Here is a 22,331-nt window from a genome sequence, read left to right as displayed (position 1 = left end):
GCTGATAGATTAGATTTTCTACCAACTGAATCCTCAGTCTGCACAAATCACTTCTAAATCAGTTTGACAGCTTGTTTGATTTCATGTGACAAATCACATGCTGCCCAAACCATGACTGTGCACCTGCCGTGATTATGATGTGAGTGAAATTTAAGATAAAAACTGAGAAACAGAGCCGGATTTAATCCTTGAGTGGGACTGTTTATTGAACAAGAGCAAAGAAAAGGTAAACTTAACATCCTTTTAACTAAGAGAGGGATGCTAAGGGATTCTATGCCTGGACCCTCAAAACCATTTCTTGCTGGAGCAGCTGAGTGAGCTCCACGACATCTTGAACAAGAGCTTGCTGTTTCTTTTCCTTGTTCTTCAGCTTGTCAGCATCTGGCTTTATCTTTGGAAAAGTCCCTTCCCAGGGCTGAACATAAAATAAGGAGTTTGTTCAAGCTGAGAGTAATACAGTTAGATGCTTTTTGTCCTCCACCCCATGCAGTTCTTGCATTGGCAAGTTATGTCGACTGCTTGGCCCCCATCAGACGCACTGTTTGTGTGCTTTGGTAATGGTGTGGCTGGTAAGGCCCTATCCACGAAATGCCTTGCAAAGTGGTTTTGTAAGTGCGTCTCTCAAGCCTACAGGCAGGCAGGCAGGGATCCGCCCATGTGGTGTTGCAGTGTCAACAACCTTGCTCAGAGGGGTGAGTGTCAAGGACATATGTTTGGCAGCATCATGGTTTATGCCCTGCCTGTTCATCAGTTCTATCTCTTGGACATGTCGGGGTCCTTTTCAGGGTCTGTGCTCACTGGAACAACACAGGACCGGTGAAAGGGGTTGGGTGTATGTTAGCTGTGGTGCACCTGACTCCCCTCTGGGCATGATACACCCACAGTTGTGATCCTTGATGACCCTGGAAATGCGGTGTGCAGGGTGTCTATTGTCTTTTGACTCCTGTGAGGTAAGGCCAAAGCTCCACCGAGTTTGGTCGCTTACCACCTGGGTTGGCTGGGGCCCCCTATTTCTCTGATGCAGGTTATGAGGAAGTAGGCAGGCTACGGCGACTAACCTTTAGCCAGTCTGGATCAGTGTGGCCGGGTTGATGTTATGTTGCAACAGGGTGTTCATTCATCTGGCTTCATCCACTGTACCCAAAGAGTCCAGTGGAAGGCAGAACCTGTGTGAGACAATACAGCAATTACAATATTGTAACCCTAGTTTTATTAGCACAGGCAAAGCTCTCTACCTTGGGGCCCTGTTGCTCCTACACTGCTCACTGAAGAGGGTATAGGATGTCTGATAGTGGTGATCTGCACCTGTATATACTGTGGGCTCCACACGTATGTGGGTAGGCACGTTCTGATTGGCTAGCCATGTTTATGTATGCTCTTGATTGGAGGAATGGTATTACACAAAGACTACAGCTCTGACTGTGCTAATAGAACTAGGGTTACAATGTTGTAACCTTCATTATGGCATTTGATTTTGGCGGCCCCATCTGGCTGTGCCTATGAAAAATTTCTGACTTGAAACAAAATGCCTACAATTTTATGAAATGCTGGCTATAACACAAACACACTTACACTGAACTGACACAGCGAATACACTTGACAGGCCAGGTGTTATTGTGCAAATTGTATCAGTGTGAACTTGTGTGAAATTAAATAAATATGTTTGACTGAACATGCCCATATACAAAGTGCTGGAGTTTAGGGATGCCAAAGGAAACATTTGGAGAAGCTGACATTATATTAAAAAGGTCAGACCCACTTACTTGTCAGGTCATGAGTAAATCCCAGTTTTGCCTGTCATTCCCCTCTACTTCTACTACAAAACATCTTACAGAACAAAAACAATGTTATAAGTTAAATGTAATAACTGAAAAATGCACTGTTGGCAGCTCCTAGTGAAGCTCCCGTATCTATCAGGGCGTTCTCCTTTACAACATTGAACTAAGTCCCCACAGATGTATTATACATGCTGAAAGGACACGTCACATATCTCCGCTCTGAGCTATGTGATTAAGATGAAACAATCAGGGAATAAACAACTAAGGGGACTCCAGTTGATCACAAAGCTGTTTAAGGTCAACATGGCGTCATGGGAAGGGAGGAAGGGAGGGTAGAGAGACTCCACTTAAACCAGAGAACTCTGGATCCAGCTCCTGTGCTGGCTAGCTGCTGAAGTGTCTTTGAGCAGGACGCTGACTCTCTTGCTCTGAGGGCTGTTGTTGCGAAACTAACAGGCAGGGAGGAGCGAGAGAAACACTTTAAGGACCACACTGATGGTTTTAGCCCATTAACCACAAATTGCTTACACTTCTCTGCCAAAGCATACCATGCGTATTTGGACTGGTTTACTGCTGAGCAGGCAGTCACCTGGTCTCAACACAATTTATTATTAAAACTGGCATGAAATTCAAAATTCACCACACTGAATTAATTCTTTGTCAAACTTAATTTGTAATTGTGTGGCAATGCAGTAGCAAGCACAGACTAGAAAAGTCAGTCATTGGATGCATTCAAGGGAACTCCAACATTTAAGAGTCAGCTGGAATATTAACCCTTTTCATGCAAAACCCAGATACGTATATCATTTGTCTTAAATACTGTACAGATAAAATAGCTTGTAATTAAATGCTTTCTGTTTTCAGTAGCACAGTGCATGCAACACACAATGTCAAAGCAAAATTCCACTGACATTAATATTCATTTTAAGGAGATAAGTACAGCTCAGTGACCATGGTGGTACAGTATGATTCTGCACACAGGCAAGAATCTGAACAATACACATAATGCATAATATGAATCTACTGTATGTGGGCTGATGGCCATCTGGTTAGGGGCTGTGTAGTGTCTCCTCCCAGCAGGCAACTAAAGCTGTGAGCCAAGACCCCAGGCCCAACACCCTGCCGGACTTTGAAATCAGATCTTTATTGTCCATAAAGCCTCAGCCAAGTATGAAGAATCAGCCCTCCCTAACAAAACACACTCACCCAGCAGAGAGAGGGACAAGACGAGAGAGAACCTGGGGGTGAGTGAGACACAGACAGAGAAATTGGGTAACAAAGAGAGGGTAAGGTGGCTGAGCGATAGATGTGGAGAGAGAACAGCCAGCACAAAGCATAGGACAATGCTCACACTCACAACTATGCCACATGTTATTTATAGGTCATTGAGAGATAACTCAATTTTCATAACTTTCTAATTTTGTTATGGGTGCTCCCAGTTCACATATCAATAAAGCACTCTCTGCGGAGATCTCTGCTAGAGCATCAAAGTATGTTCTGTTTCAGCTGCTGCATGCTGATTATTCACTTTGTCTAGATATAGATATAAAGTGAGATAGGCAAAGACAAAAACAGAACATGTAAACTGTCACCCTAATGATGTAGGTTTGAAATAATGTAAACAAACAGTAAAATACATTTAACTCTTCACCGTTTCTGTAAAGCAATAGAGAACTAAGGAAGCCTGGACAAATCTGGAGGACCAGAAATTGCTGCATACCGTAAAACTTCAATTAAAAGCCTGGTCCCAATTAAAAGCCCAGTCCCATTTACTAGCCCGGTGTGGCTACACAGTTTGACAAATAAAGGCCTGTCTCAGTTAGACGCCTGGTCTGGTTGATGAGCAGTTCTTTTTTTTTTAATAGAAATTGAATGAGCACAAATTCAGTCATGCAAATTTATGAAACAACCTTTAATATAAATGGGTTTTTTTTTCATAAAAATTAGTCCAAGTTATGAGTATTGTTTTAGCAGGATAAAGTTGTGTCTTGCCAATATGCTGGGTGCTGTAATCCTTGAGTGCTGTGACTTGTTCTCTCTGTCGGAGCTAGATCAAATGAATTATTCACAAGTGATGTATTATCTGAAACCTAATTTTTATTCCTATTCTTACTGGTTTAAATAAACAATTTGATTTTATAATCTTTGCTGAGCAACAGTTTTACGTGAAAGGAATTAAAGGCCTGTCCCAAATATCGGCCCGTTGATTTCAGTGATAGCCAGGGCTATTAGTGGAAGTTTTGCGGTACATTACTGGAGGACTGCAGAAACTAAAAAACAATAGAATAGCTTCATAAAGGCCTGATCAAAACATAACCAGAGGCTGATCCTCCCCAGCTGTTATAAATTAATTATGAGAGAAGAAAAAAGTCTCTTCAGACAAATTAATGAACTACTGGTGATGAGATGCAAAAAAATGAATGGAACCTGTAAAGCACTGTATGTTGTACAGACTGTAAAGCATTTGCACAAGAGTGTGATTTGGAGCTATACGCAAAATTGGCTTGACTTTACATAGACAGAACTTTTGGAGTTAAAATGCAGAAGTTACAGGAGAAAACACGCGTTTGCGTCTGTTATAGCACCACCTAGTGGAGTATCTGCATAATTTTTGGTGAGGGAGGTCTGTGTCCTAGTCTATATGTACTCTATAAATTTCACAGCCCTCAGTACAATAGTTCTGCTGAAATAAATGTTTGTTGTTTATCTTGTAATAAGCCACGCCCACTTCGACCAGTCATGACCACCTTCAATATATGGCCTCAGGAATGGACCTACATCTTACCTAAAAATCAGTGTAGCCATTTAGGACTCACGCTGGACTCGTGAAATACTGCTGCTTTGTCAGAGATTTCGGCATCAGATATTGACTCACTGAGGCTGTGCTAATAAGTGTTACCATGCTAAACTATTGACTTATGTCACCTTACACACGTAACATAACGTGACATCACGTTAGTAAGAACTGCACTTATTTAAAGCCAAACCATGATGTGTTTTTCTATATCAAACATGCTTTTGTTGCCTGAACCTGACTAGGGAGTTTTGTCACCTAAACTTGAGGAAATAATCCTAAAAAAAAAAGCATTTTACTAATGTAGCAAGTGTATTTCAGACTGTATGTATGTGTATGTATGTAACAAGTAGAAACTGTACATTTCCTGTGAAAACTCAAATGTGTTTTGAAAGGACACAATGCATGTAACAAGAGTCAATTGAGATACCTTCTATGACGTCCAAAACCGACCGAGGAAGCTGTCTAACTCATCATATTTTGACCTTTAGGACACTGACAAAGCGGCAGTACTTGACGAGTTGGGATGAGAATGGGTTGGTCTTTGCATTGCACCAAAAGCCGAGACAATTAGAGTGTGAAACCAGGTGTCAAATTTTTATCACTGCTGAGCTAAGCTGAAGCTGTTGTTTGTTTGTTTGTCCAATGGGATAGGGTTATTGGAAATTTTGCCGCAAGTGACCTGCTTATTAAAGGCAATTCAAAACATTTCAGTTAAATTCAGGAAAATCCATGATCTTCAGTTTGTAGATGTCTACCACTTTCCAACTTAAAGCATGATAAATACTCCAAGAACTCCACAACAAGCTTTTAGCTAGCTACAGTACAATAACTATTACATTGTGGCCTCATTTAGATGTTGCTGCTGTTTAGCAATGAGTAGATCATGTACAGCATGTTTATTGGAGTGTTTTTGGTGAAAACTGCTGCCTGCTGTGACTGGAAACGCAGTGAGAGTGAACCGAAACAATGACGTTGTGGGTTAATGTAACAGCTGAGCTGAAAGATGCTAGATGCTACTCCAGTTGTCTGTGGGTTCATATCAGCAAACCCTCTTACATAACACATGGTGATTTGGTCCATACTTACATTTCTGCTTCTTATTTTTTCTGCATTCCATTCAGCAGTAAACGGCAGAGAGGTGTCTGGAAATGTGCTTCGGATCAGCCCATCGCCCACAGTAACTGAACCCAAATGTCAGGATCAAGCACATAATTTGTTGCCTCCACATGAGGTCTATCAAACAGCCGGAAGCAAGTCATAACCATGAAAATCTTTCCCATCACTATCTTCCACCTGACATGATGTGAATACTACATGAAGAGCATGCTCTCTTTCATATGGTTCTGTATATCAGAGAGTAATTTCCATTTTATAAGATCATGGCCTGTGCGTTGGTGTACAATACTGAAAGTCCAAATCTGAGGTGATTTGGTGCTCACACCCGCTTTTACAGACCACAGGCAATTGGTCTAGGACCAATTCTTGACTGGGCTCCGAGAGGCTTCAGTCTTCTTAGAGAACACCATAGGGATGGGCAAAATGCTGTTGAAGATGGTGTCATACTTGTTTTTCTTTTTTGCTTCTCAACACTGCAAAAAGTTTGATTTGGTTCTGTCCTTAAAATTCACCTTGCAGGTTACCATCAGAAACATATACATAAAATAAATTCACCAAGTCATTTAATTTTGTCTTTGTCTTTTTTTTCTGAGTGCCTAAAATCTACACTGAAAAAATGTTGATCTAAAATACCTGCAAAATGCAGGTAAAAGTTCACTTCAGCTATGGACAACTTGAGAAGTGTTGAATCCAGTTCTGATACTCCTACAAAGGCTGAATCATAATCATCTGCACAAAGCAGTAGGTGTAACTTGTGTGTCCAAGCATATTATGGGATATTTTCATTTATATAGTGTACTAACATTTGGGTGAAATGAAATGGCAAATGCCAAAAATGACTCAGATTTTACTCACTATCCAGCGGTTATGTGCATCAATTAGCTGATTAGCCCCTTCCATAGAATTAGCCTTTATTTAACAACTGTAGAGGGTCAGCACCTGCTATAATCAGTGGAATGTTAGGTCACAACCACAACAATGTGGATTATATGACGTGTGAAAGGTTTCCTTAATACCTTCATTTTCTACACTATATGTTTGGTGTCTTCCACATTTAAATGCCAAACTATTTACATATAAGATACATAGATATTTTTCCAATGTATCCATGGTGCATACGAGGTTTTAAAGTGTGTGGGTTGACTTAAAACATCTTCCAATGGATTCCTGATATCTGAGACTTAATATTTAGGCTGCCAGACAGCTTCACAAGAAAGCAACAAAAAACTCAGATGACAGACAATACAAAAATGTGGATGTTATGACGAGATCATGTAAATGTCACCACCTCTTGCATTAAGGCCAATTCCCATGAAAGAAAGATGTTTCTGACAGCACATGAATGCACTTTTCCAGCCACACTATAATACTCTGACCAATAGAAAGCATGAAATTAAATATGACAAATTACCTCCAGCGAGCTTCAAGTCTGTACAGGTTGGTGCTCATGCTGCAGGGAAATGAATGGGAACCATGTCTGACAGTAAGTAAGGGAAAATGCATCATAAGTTCTGAAAAGCTACGGTGTGATTTGGTCTGCAGCAATGTAAAGTATACATGATCTAAATGGACCAAATCAAGCAAAAACTCCATTGTGTTTTCAATGGATTTGTTTCAAGTTGTTTCAACCCTTGCATATGGCACTGACATGCAAAAATATTTCAATGGCTGAAAAGTTTGGATAAATAAATGAAACCTGCCACAACGGGTTGGGCTCCATATTTTGCAGACTATGGGGCAAAAATTACACTTAGAGTTGAAGTGTTTCCACTTTGAGTAAAACGTGACTTCATTTTATTCATTGCACTTGAAAAGGTTGTGTCTGAATGTAGGAGTCATCACTTTTCATTGTCAGCCTTAAGGTAGAGTTACAGCCATGGTTATGGTGTGTGCATGTAAGTGAATAGAACTGAGGCCTTCACAGTGGTGTCTCCAAGAGAGCCCCCACTGTCTCCCCCTGGTGAAAATCATTGGAGGTTGACATTCTTTAAGAGGCTGTGGTGTGCTCATTTCTTAAGCTATGAAGGTAGTGGTATATTGTGAAACTAGATAACCTAAGGCATCCATTGGTACCAATCATGTCAGCATAGTTTGTCCAGAAAGGAGTTAAATAATGCTCCAAATTTAGGTTAAATATTGGCAAGGGAACAGCTGGCATGGCCTTTTTCAAGGGATCCCTTGAACTCTCACCTCAAGATATCTGAATGAAAATGGACTCTATTGGTACCCACATCTCTCCCCTCAAGTTTAAAGCTGTTTATTTGTCTTTTTAAGGAAAAGGACAACCAGCGTATCTAATGAGCACATAGGCCTGTATACGTGGCACATTAAAACAGGATTGTTGTGGAACTCAAAACTCACAACTCTCCCCACAACTCTCACATTGACATAGTTTTCAACTAGCCTATATACCTCAACAGAACAATCAAATTCCTGAAATTCAGTTATGGCTTTTGGTTTCGGTGTATCACCTCAAGATTTTCAGTGGCCCTATCAAGCCACCCCTTTGAAAAATTTCTAGGGGCACCACTGGGCCTTGTGAAAGACAGTGGTACTTAACTGGGTGAGTTGCCTTGTGTTACACTCGTGATTGATTGCATCACTGCAGTGGAACGAAGTCGGGTGTCGGGGCTTTTATGGGCGACTACAGTACAGTGGTGTTGAATTTCAATGGATATGCCCTTGGCCAGATAGGTGATAATACTACCCACTCCCTACACACACGCACACACACGCACACACACACACACACACACACAGATTTAGTAATGCAGAACACACAAAATGATTCTTCTTGAGGACAACTGATAAACTATGGCTTCTTTTGTGTAAATGATTGATGTGAAACAACAGTTTTCCCCTCTCACCACGATGAGGTAGAAAAATAATGTCATCTTTTCAGCTTTAGCCAAAGAAAAGATATGACAAGACACCAGATGACTTCAGAACGTGCCAGTCTGTTGGCACTGATATCAGAAAGGTACCACCACACCTGTGTTGACATCACCTCATTCCATAAGCTCTGATTTCGGGTCCACCGTAAACACACTGTATGACAGGTGTGTGCATGCATATGTGTGTGTGTGTGTGTGTGTGTGTGTGTGTGTGTGTGTGTTTACCCCCTCTCTGCTCTCAGCCGGGTCCTCCTGAAACTAATTGCAGTTTCTTTCTCTCTCCCTTTCTGAGTGACAGCGAGGATTTCGCTTCGCCCGGAGCGACGTCACACCAAGGTGGAAGAAGACGAGCGCATTTTTCTCTCCCTTTATCATCCAAAGAAAACACATCGACAGACTGTGGCACACAGACGCCTCTACCTGCAGCCGGTGCGCACCGAAAACTACTTTACCAAGTTCATCTGCGCGTCACTTCACAGCGCGTAGGGCACGACCAACATCCAGCAGCGCCAAAAGACCAAGACTTTGTTTTAATTCTGTTAAAAGCCACGGTGCTATTTTTCTTCATTTGTATCATTTCATTGTTTTAAATATCCCCCAAAGAGTGGCGAGACTCCGAGTGTCCTCACAACCACCGTGCGCTGTTTCGCAGTCTGAGAGGACTTTACCGCTTGGAGTCACCTCTCGTTCCTCCTCAGATCGTTTTGGAAACATGTGATGCGCTGCGACAGATATAGCAGAACGACAATGAAGAGGTTAACCACACCTTTGAAAGCGGACATCTCTTCAGTAGCCTCTTGACCAACTTTGTTGCGCATTAAGATGCGCCCCACAGAAGAGGAGTTGGATGAGGAACTTTTTGCGCTCTTGTTGACAGATAGTTTCCAGTGAGCTTTTGCCACCGTCAGAAAACAAGGACCTCCTATGTATTTAAGAAATAATCCAACTCGGTTTTGGCTGAGCTCGTCAGTACTTTAAAACGTTGCTGGGGAATCTCCTCGAGGATTTGCTGCGTTCACCATGACGGTTCGTCTATCGCGGATCCAGCTGGCCCTGTTCTTTATCTTGCTCTGTCCGGTCAATATCATCGGACTCTGGTGGTAAGTGCTCTGTATTTACTTACCACGTGTTTTGTGTTGCTCTGTCTCGTGTCAAACTGGTATTTAAATGCTCTCACCTGACTGTTGTATTTAATTTTTGCGCACAAACATGGGGCTTATGTTTTCTATATTTACCCACAGCACCCTCACTCAGCATTGGCTTACCGGCATTTCACCTAAATACACAGAGAACTTCTAGAGTCTGGTCCAAAGACGCATACTATATCATATCTATGGCTGCAATCCATACAGATGGACCAAATTAAGACTACAAATCAATAATGATTAAAGATGCATGTTGCCTAAATGTGAGAAATAAATCAATTTTAAAGTGCTTAAAAATATATAATCAAACAATTATTCACACTTTATTCTCTTGATGTTTTTTTTTTCGTAATAGCAAAACAAGCAAAGCTCAATGCAATGAAAAAAGTCACTCTCAAGTCAAAATATGTCTCAGTGCGACTGGGAAATATGGGTCCCCAGGGTGACGGACAAAGAGACAGAAACAGGGTGGTGAGAGAGGTGTCTGCTGCTCATCGCCTGCAGTAACACATGGAGAAGAAAGAGGACATGGAGACTGGTGGAGGTGGTGTGTGTTTGTGTGCATGTGTGTAGTGGGGGTTCAGAGTCAGGAATGTCAGGTGGCCCTCTAGGCACAGTGGATATGTCATCATAAAACAATCCATATAGGCTCATCTCTGCAAGGTGTGTGACAGTCGGACAGACAGACAGACAGACAGACAGACAATGCAGATCTGCTGATAACATGTTTTCTGCTTTGTGTGTCTGTCTGTGTGGTGCTCTCACTGTCTTGTGTGCAGTGTTTCATTAGACAACATTCAATATTTCTGGCTGTCTTTCCCTCTCTTTCTTTTATGAACACACACACACACACACACACACACACACACACACACACCCACACAGACACAGACACACACTCGCACACACTTCTGCAAAGCGGCAGTGTTTGAATGTGAACCTTTGTGATTTTTTTTTTTCCTCCAGCGAATCCTCCCACTGTTCATTCACAGCCCAGTCAAGGTCAATGTGGGTTGTAGTGTCACAGAGGCTGTGTAAGTCAACTGAATGTCCTTGTGCAACTGGCAGATGGACTGGCGGTTTCAGAGGACGTGTCTCTGAAAGTGAACTTTTCCATTATTCTATCACTTTGCATGCGATCATTATAGATGTGAGGTAAATGCAGGTAGTCTGTGGGGATTTATTAGAATTACATTGTTAGGAAAAATAGTTTCCGTCAGTATCTACAGAATTTATTGGATATGGAATGGAAAAAATGATCTGCTCTCCGTTGCTTTTATAATGACTGATTTGACGTTAAAGACCTCTCTCGTCCTGTTGTAAATGTGGGGTTGACATTGCATACAGACGGACCATAAGATGGATGACACAGATCCAAGTTCCTGTTGGAAAACATGTTATCTTCTGGGGTGTCACTCAAAGAGAAAATGCAGCTACATCTATAAACAATGAGCATCCCCACTCTTGTTCCCGGGATGTTTTCTTAAAGATGTAAGATGCCTGAACAGTTCAAAATCTGTTCTTTGTCATCTTTTTGTTGGCAAAGTACAAGAGTGTATCAAAGCCAACATCTGTTAAGGAAAAGGACAGACACAGTCCAGTTACTGTGCTGAGTCTCTCACTCACTGGACATCTTGGCTCAAAAATGCTACCTGTTGATCAGGAAAACAGAAACTCCTACACTGCAATGCTGAATCACTATTTTATGATCGCTAAGTTGTTATAAAATCAACATAGATGTATGAGTGAGTGACAGTGTGTGCACCGTGTAATGGCTAATATTGATGTTAAAATTACTGATACCACTTTTCCAACAACATAGAACCGATTCTGTGCCTGTATCTAATTTTGAACCATTCAGAGCATTTCGACCAAAAATAAAATGGTTCAGAACATGAAAAGTGGGGGAACTGTGTGAACTGTGACAACATCAGAGAGTGTGTCATATTCTACAGGCTGAAAAGAGAGGGTAGAGAACAACAATGGAAACGTCAAGAGAGAAATCTTTGGGAAAAAAAACAGCATGCAGGATTAATTACTTGTTAGTCCATACTTTTTTGATAAAAACAAATATCTGTAATAACTAGGGCTGCCACGATTAGTCAACTAATCGATGACTAATCGACTATTAAAATAATCGGTGACTATTTTAGTAGTCGACTAATCGATGACTAATTGACTATTAAAATAATCGGTGACTATTTTAGTAGTCGACTAATCAGTTTGAGTCATTTTTTAAAGAAAAGTACTATAAAAGTACCCCAAAATACTCTTACTGCAGCTTCTTAAGTTCAGATATTGGCAGCTTTACACACTCTCCCGTGACAGTGAACTAAAACCTTTCGCCGTGAGTATGAAACAAGACATTAGATGATGTAATTTTGGGGTTTGGGCAAGACAGACCGACATTTTTCAACATTTTAACACATTTTTTGATGAAATAATTAGTCGACTAATCGAAGAAATAATCGACAGATTAGTCGACAATGAAAATAATCGTTAGTGGCAGCCCTAGTAATAACACAACAAAAGTTTGCAGGTAATCAATGCAATCCTTGGCTTTGCTACTGCTGTTTATTTCTGTTGTGAATTGTGCAATGTCCTTCATTGATGACACATCCTTGATTACAATACTTCTGCGCAAAATTGGTGGACATGCAGGCTGATTCACTAGATTACTTCAAGAATCCTGAACAGACCCGGTTCAAGAACCAGAGCTAATTTGGTAGAAAATGGGTAAGAAAGGGTAAGCTAAGTTAAATTGTCGTAACTTTACTGCAACATAGCCACTGACAGTGCCTGAATAGGGGTTTGCTATCGTTTTCCAAGAGCTCAGTTTTCCTTGTCCACACTGAAATGCCAGACCAGATTTTTCAGAGATGGGGTCACTGGGGGCATTTTTTGAAAAGCACAGTGTTCAGGTACCTCAGTGTAGACGGAGGACATAATATCAATGTGGACAAGTCATGTTTACCCAGAGGGGTACTGGTCTCGGGGGAAAGAGGGAAAAACAATGTCATATACAGGGGTCATTTACATATACGTTGCTTTTAAACACTCTGTGTGTTTGGGCTAAATTTGGCAAAATCTTGTTGTCCATCAGGGCTAATTGCAACTCAAAAAAGAATGACAATTAAAAAAACACCAACATGAGAAGATATATATAGCACCACAATAAAATACTGTAGATTTTGATCCTTTATGCATCACTGTGCCATTATTATCAACAAAAGCTGTACTTACATTCATATAAACACTGTTCCTAATCGGTGGTGTAATCAACTGGAAGAGATAAAAAACAGTGAATCAATGAAACACAAGTGATACATCCAAATTTATGATGCTAAATTTGTAAGAATCTTCGACCAAGTAGCTCCTCGTGTTGAAACTATATTCAGTCTCTGGAACGCCCATGTCAGCGTTCCACTGGCAGCACATTCGACAGGACTCACGACATTCATTTTAAATAAAGCTGTAGTGGATTAAGGGAATCAACACTAAGAAATCAGCTACTTCCTTTTTATCCCCACTGACATACGTTGTCATCTTCTTTCACTCACTCACTTGTTCGCTGGCTAACTTGCACACTCACTCACAAAAACACACAAGTGCACACTTTCAGACACTGATTCGCATACACACACACACAGTGGCCAACTGTGGTGCAGCTAGGGTGAAGCCACACCTGCGGGTTTGTTTCCCAGTCTGCCAAGACAATGATGCTCTCTGTTGAAAGCTGCTGGACATACCATCGGTACATCTCTCTTCCCTGTCTCATGCTCGCTCCTCTTCAATGTCTCTGTATGTCTTTTAGCCGTACTTGTCTTTTGAAGGAAAATACCTATCATACAGATAGGTTGTCGCTGAAGGAAAAGAGAGAGAGCGGCAGTGATAGACGGAGAGTGAGGGAGATGAAATGCGGGGAGATAGCTGTCCTTTCAGAGCCTCTGCTGATTAGAGCACTCTAATCATTTGGCCTGAGAGCAGAGAGCACAGCTCAGAGACTCTGGGGAGTGAGGAATGCCTTTGCTCTCTTATACTGGTTTTGACTGCAGTGCTTAGCAGGGCCAACTTTGCTCAATGTGTGTGTGTGTATGTGAGTGTGTGTGTCTGTGACAGTCCCAGTTTGGTGGACAGCCTGCTTGGAGCGTGCCACTGGCCTACAGGTGCACACACACGCTGCATTTGTGTGTGTGCGTTTCAGCTTTCTCCTTTGTGTTTATGTGTGTGTCAGTCCAAATACGTCTCTGACCACTGGATCCCGGGTTAATCTGTTTAACATGCACTCAGAGATGTACGAATGCACTCATTCAGTCGTACAGTTGTGGGAAAATATATGCACATGCACACACACACACGCACACAGGCTCTATAGTCAGAACCGCCATCATCACCAGAGGAGAGTTTCATTGTAACAGATCTTATCTTGTCCACTCCACTCCTAGTCTGAAAAGCTAAATGTCTAATCAGGACCAGGGAGATGGGTACAGATAAAGAATAAATGACGATGTGGGTTTGGCATCAGAGAAAGGGCTGAATTAAACATGTTTATGTGTGTGTGGGTATGTGTGGGTCTGCACTACTGTGCATACATGAATTTTGGGGTTTTTGCAGGCTTACATACTTTAAATATGTCCCAGTGTTATAAATATAAAGGGTAGAGGGTTCAAATTGTCCAAGAGATGTCAAAATGCCTCGACAATTTGACGAAGGGGGCAAAAACTGCTCTCATAGTTTAGGGTCAGCAGGAGCCAGCTTCATATGTACTGTAACTGTAACGTTGCAAGCTAACGTGATGGATTTCACATTTCTGCATAAAGTAGAAGTTGCTGTAGAGTGGAGCCGTCTCTGGTTCTCCTTTACTGTTGTTTCTGTACATGTTACTGTTACTGTTTCATGTTGCTGTTTTTATCATAGTTTTCCAATTTCATTTGTCAGTCAAGATTATAGCTTCAAATTCATCAAATTGATTAATTACTCCTAACACAAACAGCGGCAGTCTCATCAGAAAACGTTTTTCATGGCATAACTTGTGGAGTTTGCAAACTCTCACATTTAGTTGATCAGTACATTTTTAACATGGTGGACTCCCCCACCCCCCACATCTAACTTGCACTATAATCCAGTTCAGTGATTCAGTGCTATATAAAATATTTTATTTTCTGTGCCCTTAGTTCAGATTTCAGTAGGCATGTTTGCTCCAAAGATGCTCTGTGCTTAGTCTATTATAATCGCCATAGTCTTGGAACATATGATGAGACACACTGGTTTTGAACTGCCTGTGGGTAGAACAAACATGTAAGAGTCTGTCCATTCTTGATTTAAAACTGTGACTTGCTGTCTCCCCTATTTTTTTCTGTAGAACAAGCCAATACTTTTCTCTGAGTCTCTTATTTCGCCAACTCTTGTCTCATCACACGTGTGTGTATCGCATCGACCCAAGTCAATTGTAATGCCTATCAGAATGCAAAGATTTGATTGGCTGAGTAGCATCACGCAATGTTTCCATATACAATGGTTTGTGTGATGTCTTATGAAAATGCATATACAATAGTTGGTATGATAACTAACAAAGTAGGGGCCCTTGAATGATATCTACTTAACATAATGTTATGTAGGTTAGGTTTAGGCAAGGAAGTTACCTTAGGTTTGGAAAAAAAACACGGTTGGTCGTCTTTAGGTTTAGGCAAGTAAAGTTACATAGGTTAGGTTTAGGAAAAGAAACATGGTGACAACGTACCTTAAGATAACCCAAAATTCACTTGGTTTCCCACAGTCTTAACCACCAGTCTCCTGGGGGAAAGTCCTGAGTTGTTTGACCCACTCACCACCCCAACCTGCTTCCTTATGCTGACTATTGGTCTTTATTCCACTTCCTTCAACAATGTTGTCATCGCATTGGTCACGTGATCTCATTCATTCATTCATTCATTTCCTGTAGCCGTTTATCCTTTTGGGGGTCGCGAGGAGGCTGGAGTCTATCCCAGCTTACACTGGGCTTGAGGCGGGGTACACCCTAGACAGGTCACCAGACTGTCACAGGGATAAACGTGATCTCAACCTTCCCAATTAGGTGGGTTATACATGAATTACTGGCTCATGATTATGTGGGTTATACGTAAATTGAGATGCATTACTTTTTGTTGGTATACATGCAAATGGTGCATGAGAACATCCTGCATCATGTGAGTTGATTTAATGCATGCAATTGGTATGTGACTTTCCTGGTTGCTAAACCAGGGCTATAAGTGTTTCACCGATTAAAATAGAAAGGCTCGTAGAAGTCAGTGTACTTTTCAAGCCATTAATACTTAGTTTGTCTTTACCAATGCCTGGAAATTATAAGGAAATAAATATTGCTTTTAAAAATATTTGTGCCACTCTCTGAAAGACATCACTGACAAAGGCATCAGCAGTATCTCTGATACAGTAGCTAATATGTCACAGCTACTGTTTATTCGCCATTAGTTAATAGAGCTATTCCAAGCTGAATTTGCCTTTAATCAGTTCCACGTATGATGTCTGCTTCTCCTCTCAGCCATACTTCAGATGCCCATGTGCCCAGAAAACACCAGCCTTCATACCAACACGGCATTCCAGCTCTGCTCTCCATGAGATTGATAGATATTTCTGAGCCCCACAAACATCCGTGCACCTTTCCCCGTACTTTTCATCTGAATATATCCATTCTTTGACAATTTGTATCTTTTGGCTGTCAGTGCTGTTGGGTGTGCCACTGTACCAAGCTGTTACAGCAGAACAAACTTGTGAATGTTTTTCTTTTGTGAAATTGGTTTGGTGGTGTTGGTTTCCTCTCGGTCACACTTTATTGCTACTATTTAGAGTGGGTGCATTATAAGTTATGAGTGCTGAAACATTTTATTAAGGCAAACTTCATTATTCTCAGTCTTGTTTTACATTAGCAAAAAACAACATGATCAAACATGTTTGAGAGTGATCAACGCGTTCCAGACAGCAGGGTCAGGAAAAGAGGGAAGCAATTAGTGAGGACACACAGACCCTCTCACACTGTCCTCGCAGGAACGCTGGAAAGGTGCTAGATTTGTTCACATACATTTTCCACCTTCTTCAGTTTGGATAATGGCCAAATTTTACTTGTGTTTCATTTTTATCTCCATTTCCATATCACTTTATCACTGCTTTATCTCTCCGTATCTCATTCTCATCTTGCGCTGAAACCCTCCACCATCTCTGTTGATGTCCAGACACCCTCTCTTTAGCTGTCTCTCTCTGACCCTTTTTCTTTGCCTCTCTCACTCTGGCGTCTCAGACTAGCGCTTGTCGTGACTGTCTTCATCTCCAGCATACTTGAGGGATTAAGGAGGGATGAAATTCACTCATTCGTGGGCGGAGTGAAAAAAAAAAGAAGGGCCCCGTACAGTACAGCACTTTATCTATGGTGCCGTGAGATCCTTAATGAAACCTGAGGTCGCTCTGAGCACCAATGTTTAATCTCTTTCTGACCCACCTCTAGGCTCAGAAAACACTGAATAAGGCATCTATTTCTAAGACACCTCAGTCTTTCCCTGCTAATATACAGCCACAATATGAAAAACAGAAACAAATGTGAAAAGTACATCACTAATACAAGGTTATTTAGAATGTTAAAGCAATTCAAGAAGCCACAAGGTAAAGGTTTGGAGCAGCTGTCAACCTGTCACAGATGGGAGCAGCACTGCTATCAGTGCTTTAGATTTGGGTATTTTATATTTGCTTTGTCTTGTTTTATCTGGCACTGTATAACCCGCCATCTCTGTTTTGGGGCTTCATCATCATGAAAACCTATTCATGCGAGACAGTGTTTCCTTAAAGCCCTTGATAAAATCAATGACTCCAAGTTCTAGACGGTGTTCTGCACTGAGTTATCTGTTCAAGAGTTATCATAAATTACAGTGGCACTTTGCATGAAGAGGATCTGATTACTGTCTGGCTTTGTAGTTCCTTCTCCAAGTGTACACATGCTTTTATCTCTGTGCATGCCCGCACAGTAGCGAATGCGTTTGCTTGGATAAATGCGTGTGTGTGTGTGTGCCATAGATGTAAGATGTTATGCACAAACTGCATTTGTGTATATGTATGCATCCATTTGAAACACTCCATTGGGTATTAGAGCTTTAAGAGTCTTTTTCATCTTTATATGATGCGGTAGATAATATTTTTTTATCTTATCTTGTGGCTGCATAGGGCCACAGACCAGGAGACAAACATGTTCCTAGTAGGATCTGGGTCAAGCCAACAGTTGTATATCGTATACAGTACAAGATGCAAAGAACGTTACGTCAGTGCCCGATTCTGTCCTATACTGCTCCATTAAAACCAAAACAGAGTGTAGACAATACTGCATATGACATGCATGAATGACATGTTCTGCACTTAAACCTTTTCAAGTTGCCCTAAAGCAATTCTGCTTTTCGTCGCACCTTCCACACGCACTTTTTGGATTTTAGCAATATTACATGAGAGGGTGTTACGTAACCCCATTTGTGGCATGACGGTGATGTGGTCAGAACCGAGGCCTTTGCACCGAGGTCTGCAAGTGTCACTGAAGTGCTACAAATGAAGTTAAAGCACACTGTCTTGTGCAATGTTGTGATTATACAACTATTACCAACAAAGTAAAATATATAATCAAAATATATGGTGTTGAGGGGCAGTTGGCTCTCAAGGTAAAAGAAAACATTTTTAACTGTAGTCTCCATTTCCATGGAAATACATGGGGTCTGACTAATAACCGGAAAGCAATCAGTCACGTCACTAGACTCCTATATGCAAGGGAACCTAGTTTACTACTCCAGCAAGTAGGTCGAACCAAAGTAACAACCTAACAACAGATGCATTTTCTAGTCCCTGGAGAGTGTGCCAGCCAACTTGAGCTTCTAGAGATAGTGGGGTTTCCCAAACTAAATAAATACCCCAGACATAAACACAAAAGTGCTTAGCTAGCCACCTACAGATTAAGCTACTACATCTACAAACGTCAAATGTATTTTTAAGCTAGTATAGCGCCGTGTCATCGGCAAAGCTGATGGAGGATTCCAGAGGATGCCAAACATTCCCAATAATTCAAGAGCATGTTTCAAAAGTCAAAATTGATTTAAGAAAATAGGTGTAATCATTTCCAAAATTTACAACATGCTTTTAGCTGATGAAATATTCTGCTTCAATCCATATTTGCTGGCGATTTGCCTTTCAAATGCAACCTTTCAACTGCGGTCCAACTCCGGCTTGCTGCACTCCAGGGAGGCATGCACCTGTATTGATGGGGCAGTCAAGCAGCAAACAGCACCAGAAATTAAAGTTGATTTCATAAAAAATAAGACTAACTCATGTAATTTCAATGAATCACTTAGCCTATATATGTATGTTGGAGAATTTCTGCAAATGCAGTGGTTAAGAGCAAGTTCAGAAATTGTTTTATGTAAGTTAGTTATTCTATAGATGTTACTATAAGAGCTGCAAGAAACAGCCTATCATGAGCATTTGTTAGATAATTAGTTTATAAGATATCCTAACAACCCATTTTAGGTGGATTTTTGCTTATCAGCTTTTCAGGTCATTTGAAATAAGGAACAAAATGACCGGAATGTACTGACTTCATTCCTAGACCTCTGTAATTGATTAAGCTCCTTATCTTACAATGCAACATATCTGTTGTTTTTTTGTTCACATATCTTCTTCAACCTCACAGGGATGCACACTTTTATGTACTAATCTCCAAACAAGGGCAAGAATGCAGGCCGCTTACAGTCATCCTATTATCCAATTATTGCACCCCATTTTTGGGTATATCACCGGCAAGGCGCTTTTCCACCTCAGTTCACTTCACTTTCCGATTCAGACTGCATTCCCATTCTCCTCCCATCATGCCCTGTTTCTAAACTAATACTGAAGACACTCCAGTAGGGATTATCAAATAGGCCTTGAACTAAAATTAAGGGATGATTTCATCCTACTGTGTCAGAAAGGGTCTCACCTACAAATACTTACTTTGATATCTGTCTTAATTGTTGAAACTCACAGCAGCCTGTCGCCTAACTTTAATAAAAGTCAGCTATGCAATTAGCCTCAAATCAATTAAAGTCCTGCTATTGCTCATTTCTCTGCTCTGACCGATTGTGTGCTTCCAGTATCCCCTTGCAACTGTTGTGCAGCTGCTCGGTCTTTGGAAGGTAGTGTTGGAATTAGTTAAATTGTATGATAAAGCAGATGGCAGCATGTGAATTTATTGTGTTTATTTTTTATGACCTGTTGAGAGAATGTACAGGTAGAGAAGAAAGAGAGAAGATGCTGCTTACACAGATGTAAGACAGATCCCAGATCCATACCACATTTGCCTGGGTCCAGATCTTCTACATACCAGTACTACACAGTACTGTAGTAATCTCCAGGATTTATCCTCAGTCCCAGTGTCAAACATGGAACCTGAAAAAATTGAAAGCAAAAAAGTGTAATGTATGTATCACCGGTAGACTCACCACTCAGGGTGACACATTAAAAACAAAGTGCATGCAGATTACCATATTCATCACAAAGTGCATAAGTGCACAAAACAATAAGAATTTATAACTACTGTTACATTTGATCCTCCGCCAGGAGAAATCTTTTTTCCCGGTTCTCTTTGCAGTACTTACTTTTGTGCAAAAAGAGATCATAAGGAATTTTTTTCATTGTCAAAGCCCTCTAATTGTCTCTGTCTTTTGCTTCCAGGACACCATCCAAACTTCATCTAGTACATTCACTCGTTTTACAACTCTACACCTCCCATTGTAAAAACCAGGCTAGCTATTGTGAGCTGCTGACAGAGCTGGCTTCCCAGTGCTGCCCCTGGCACGTGCATGTGCACACGCACACACGGGCAAACATACAGACAAACACAAATTATTTTTCTCACATCCATAAAAATCTACACATACTGTATAGGAATACACTTGCATATATCTCTCTTTCTCTCTGTCTGTCTGTCTCTCTCACGCACAAACACACACGTGCAGTCTGATTGCAGTGGGTATATAATGAGAGGTTGTTGAGAGGGAGTGTGTGTTGCTAAGTATTGTACCTGTACCTGCTAATTAACACATACAGACTGTCTGTATGATTTCATTATCTGTGTGGCTCCCACACGCACACACTTGAGGAGAACACACATATTCGCACACACATTGTACACACAGAACACCTGTATTGCAAATACAGCATTGTCTCCATAGCGATGTTGTCAATACACTCTCAATAATCATAGAAGGAATGTAGCAGTGGGTGTCCCAGGAGTGTATCTGTGTAGACAGCGCATGTATGCTTATGTGCCAATGCACTTATGATCTTTTACTATAATTTCCACATTAAACACCAGATATCAGAGCTCACACTGTAGGATTAGATACATTTACTCCCCTTAATCTTTGGACAAGTTGAATTATTAGAATGGATTACAAAGAAACCATAACTGTAATCCATGCTGCCTGCCATTATCACATGTTTAAGTCCTGGTGTGTGCAGTTTGCCTCTGGATCTTCCTTTCCATGATGTTTTTGGCTAAAAAGCTGACACCAGATTTCCTGTGAATTGTGCTTTCATTCAATCACGTGTTGGCATGTTAGTCTGTCATATGAATAGCTTTTTTATAAAATAAAAATCAATAGTTTTTTTTTAAAAAAAACTTCCAAAACACAGAGACTGAGTGTGCAAGGATGATTGTGCATACATGTGTGTGGGTGTGCAAATGTCTTGCTTGGTATCAGACCGCCAGAAGAGGGGATTGGCGAGTGTTTGTTCTGCTTCTTAAAACAAACTCTCGAGGCAGATGAATGATATCAGGCGGTGTGATTAACAGAGACAAGGCTGAATGAAAACCTATGAGGTAGTCTTTTGCTCACTCTCAGTTTTTTGCACTCCCTCTTTGTGTCATTCATACCCCTCCTGACACCTATGTCATGGTGAAACTTGAAGTTATGGAGCAATTCTGTGAGCTAAGGGCAACTGTGGAGAAGACTTGCAGAAAGTGACTGAGTAAACAAAAGCGGGGGATGTGAGAACAGGAATAAAGTGAACAGTATAGAGGGGATGAGTAGAGGACAGCTGAGGCAAGGGGAGGAGGAAAAGAATGAAATAAAGTCATCTCAAGCCACTTTGCTGTTATGCCACTGAAGTGGCCACAGATGCTGGCAGTGCCTCTAAGTGCTAGAGCCAAGCCCCTCTTTCCCATTAAGAGTTGGAATAAACTATTTATCTTTATTATATACACTCATCTGTCAAAGCTATTGAGGAGGTCCAGGGTCTGCATTCATCAAATACAAAATGTATGTATATGTATTTTAATGTTTTAAATATTTAAACTACATGAGGCATGGTTGATTTACAGGTTTAAACATTCATTTTTGTTCTCTCTTTAGTAATATAATATGTACATTTTTCATCTCAGTGGGTTTAATCTGGGAATTGTTTTAGCTGCGCTGATTCGAGGGATATGTGTGGTTTAAGCGGTGAAGCTCTTAACTGCTACAGAATCTCCAGAGAGGCTGTATCATCAGGAAATCTACAGAGTCTGCCTTCTGGTTTACCAAAATCAACTTAGCATTAAGAT

The 22,331-nt window shown here is 41.0% G+C and overlaps 1 protein-coding gene and 1 long non-coding RNA gene across 2 annotated transcripts in view; one reads left to right on the top strand and one right to left on the bottom strand.

Annotated features, from left to right (window-relative positions):
- Positions 1-176: 176 nt before the first annotated feature.
- Positions 177-8,946, bottom strand: LOC144466855 (uncharacterized). The gene is made up of 2 exons (XR_013493267.1): positions 8,811-8,946; positions 177-1,166 (listed from the first exon to the last, which is right to left on the bottom strand). It is a non-coding gene; the product is annotated as an uncharacterized LOC144466855 (long non-coding RNA).
- Positions 8,947-9,053: 107 nt separating this feature from the next.
- Positions 9,054-22,331, top strand: part of wnt6b (wingless-type MMTV integration site family, member 6b) — a 32,504-nt gene continuing 19,226 nt past the window's right edge. The window contains exon 1 of the mRNA XM_033617020.2: positions 9,054-9,685. Coding sequence (XP_033472911.1) covers positions 9,606-9,685 — 80 coding nt within the window. The 5' untranslated portion in view covers positions 9,054-9,605. The remainder of the gene's footprint in view (positions 9,686-22,331) is intronic.

This window comes from Epinephelus lanceolatus, chromosome 14 (genome assembly GCF_041903045.1).
Source record: "Epinephelus lanceolatus isolate andai-2023 chromosome 14, ASM4190304v1, whole genome shotgun sequence".
NCBI classification, from domain to species: Eukaryota; Metazoa; Chordata; class Actinopteri; order Perciformes; family Serranidae; genus Epinephelus; species Epinephelus lanceolatus.
This window is presented reverse-complemented; position numbering and strand designations above follow the sequence as displayed.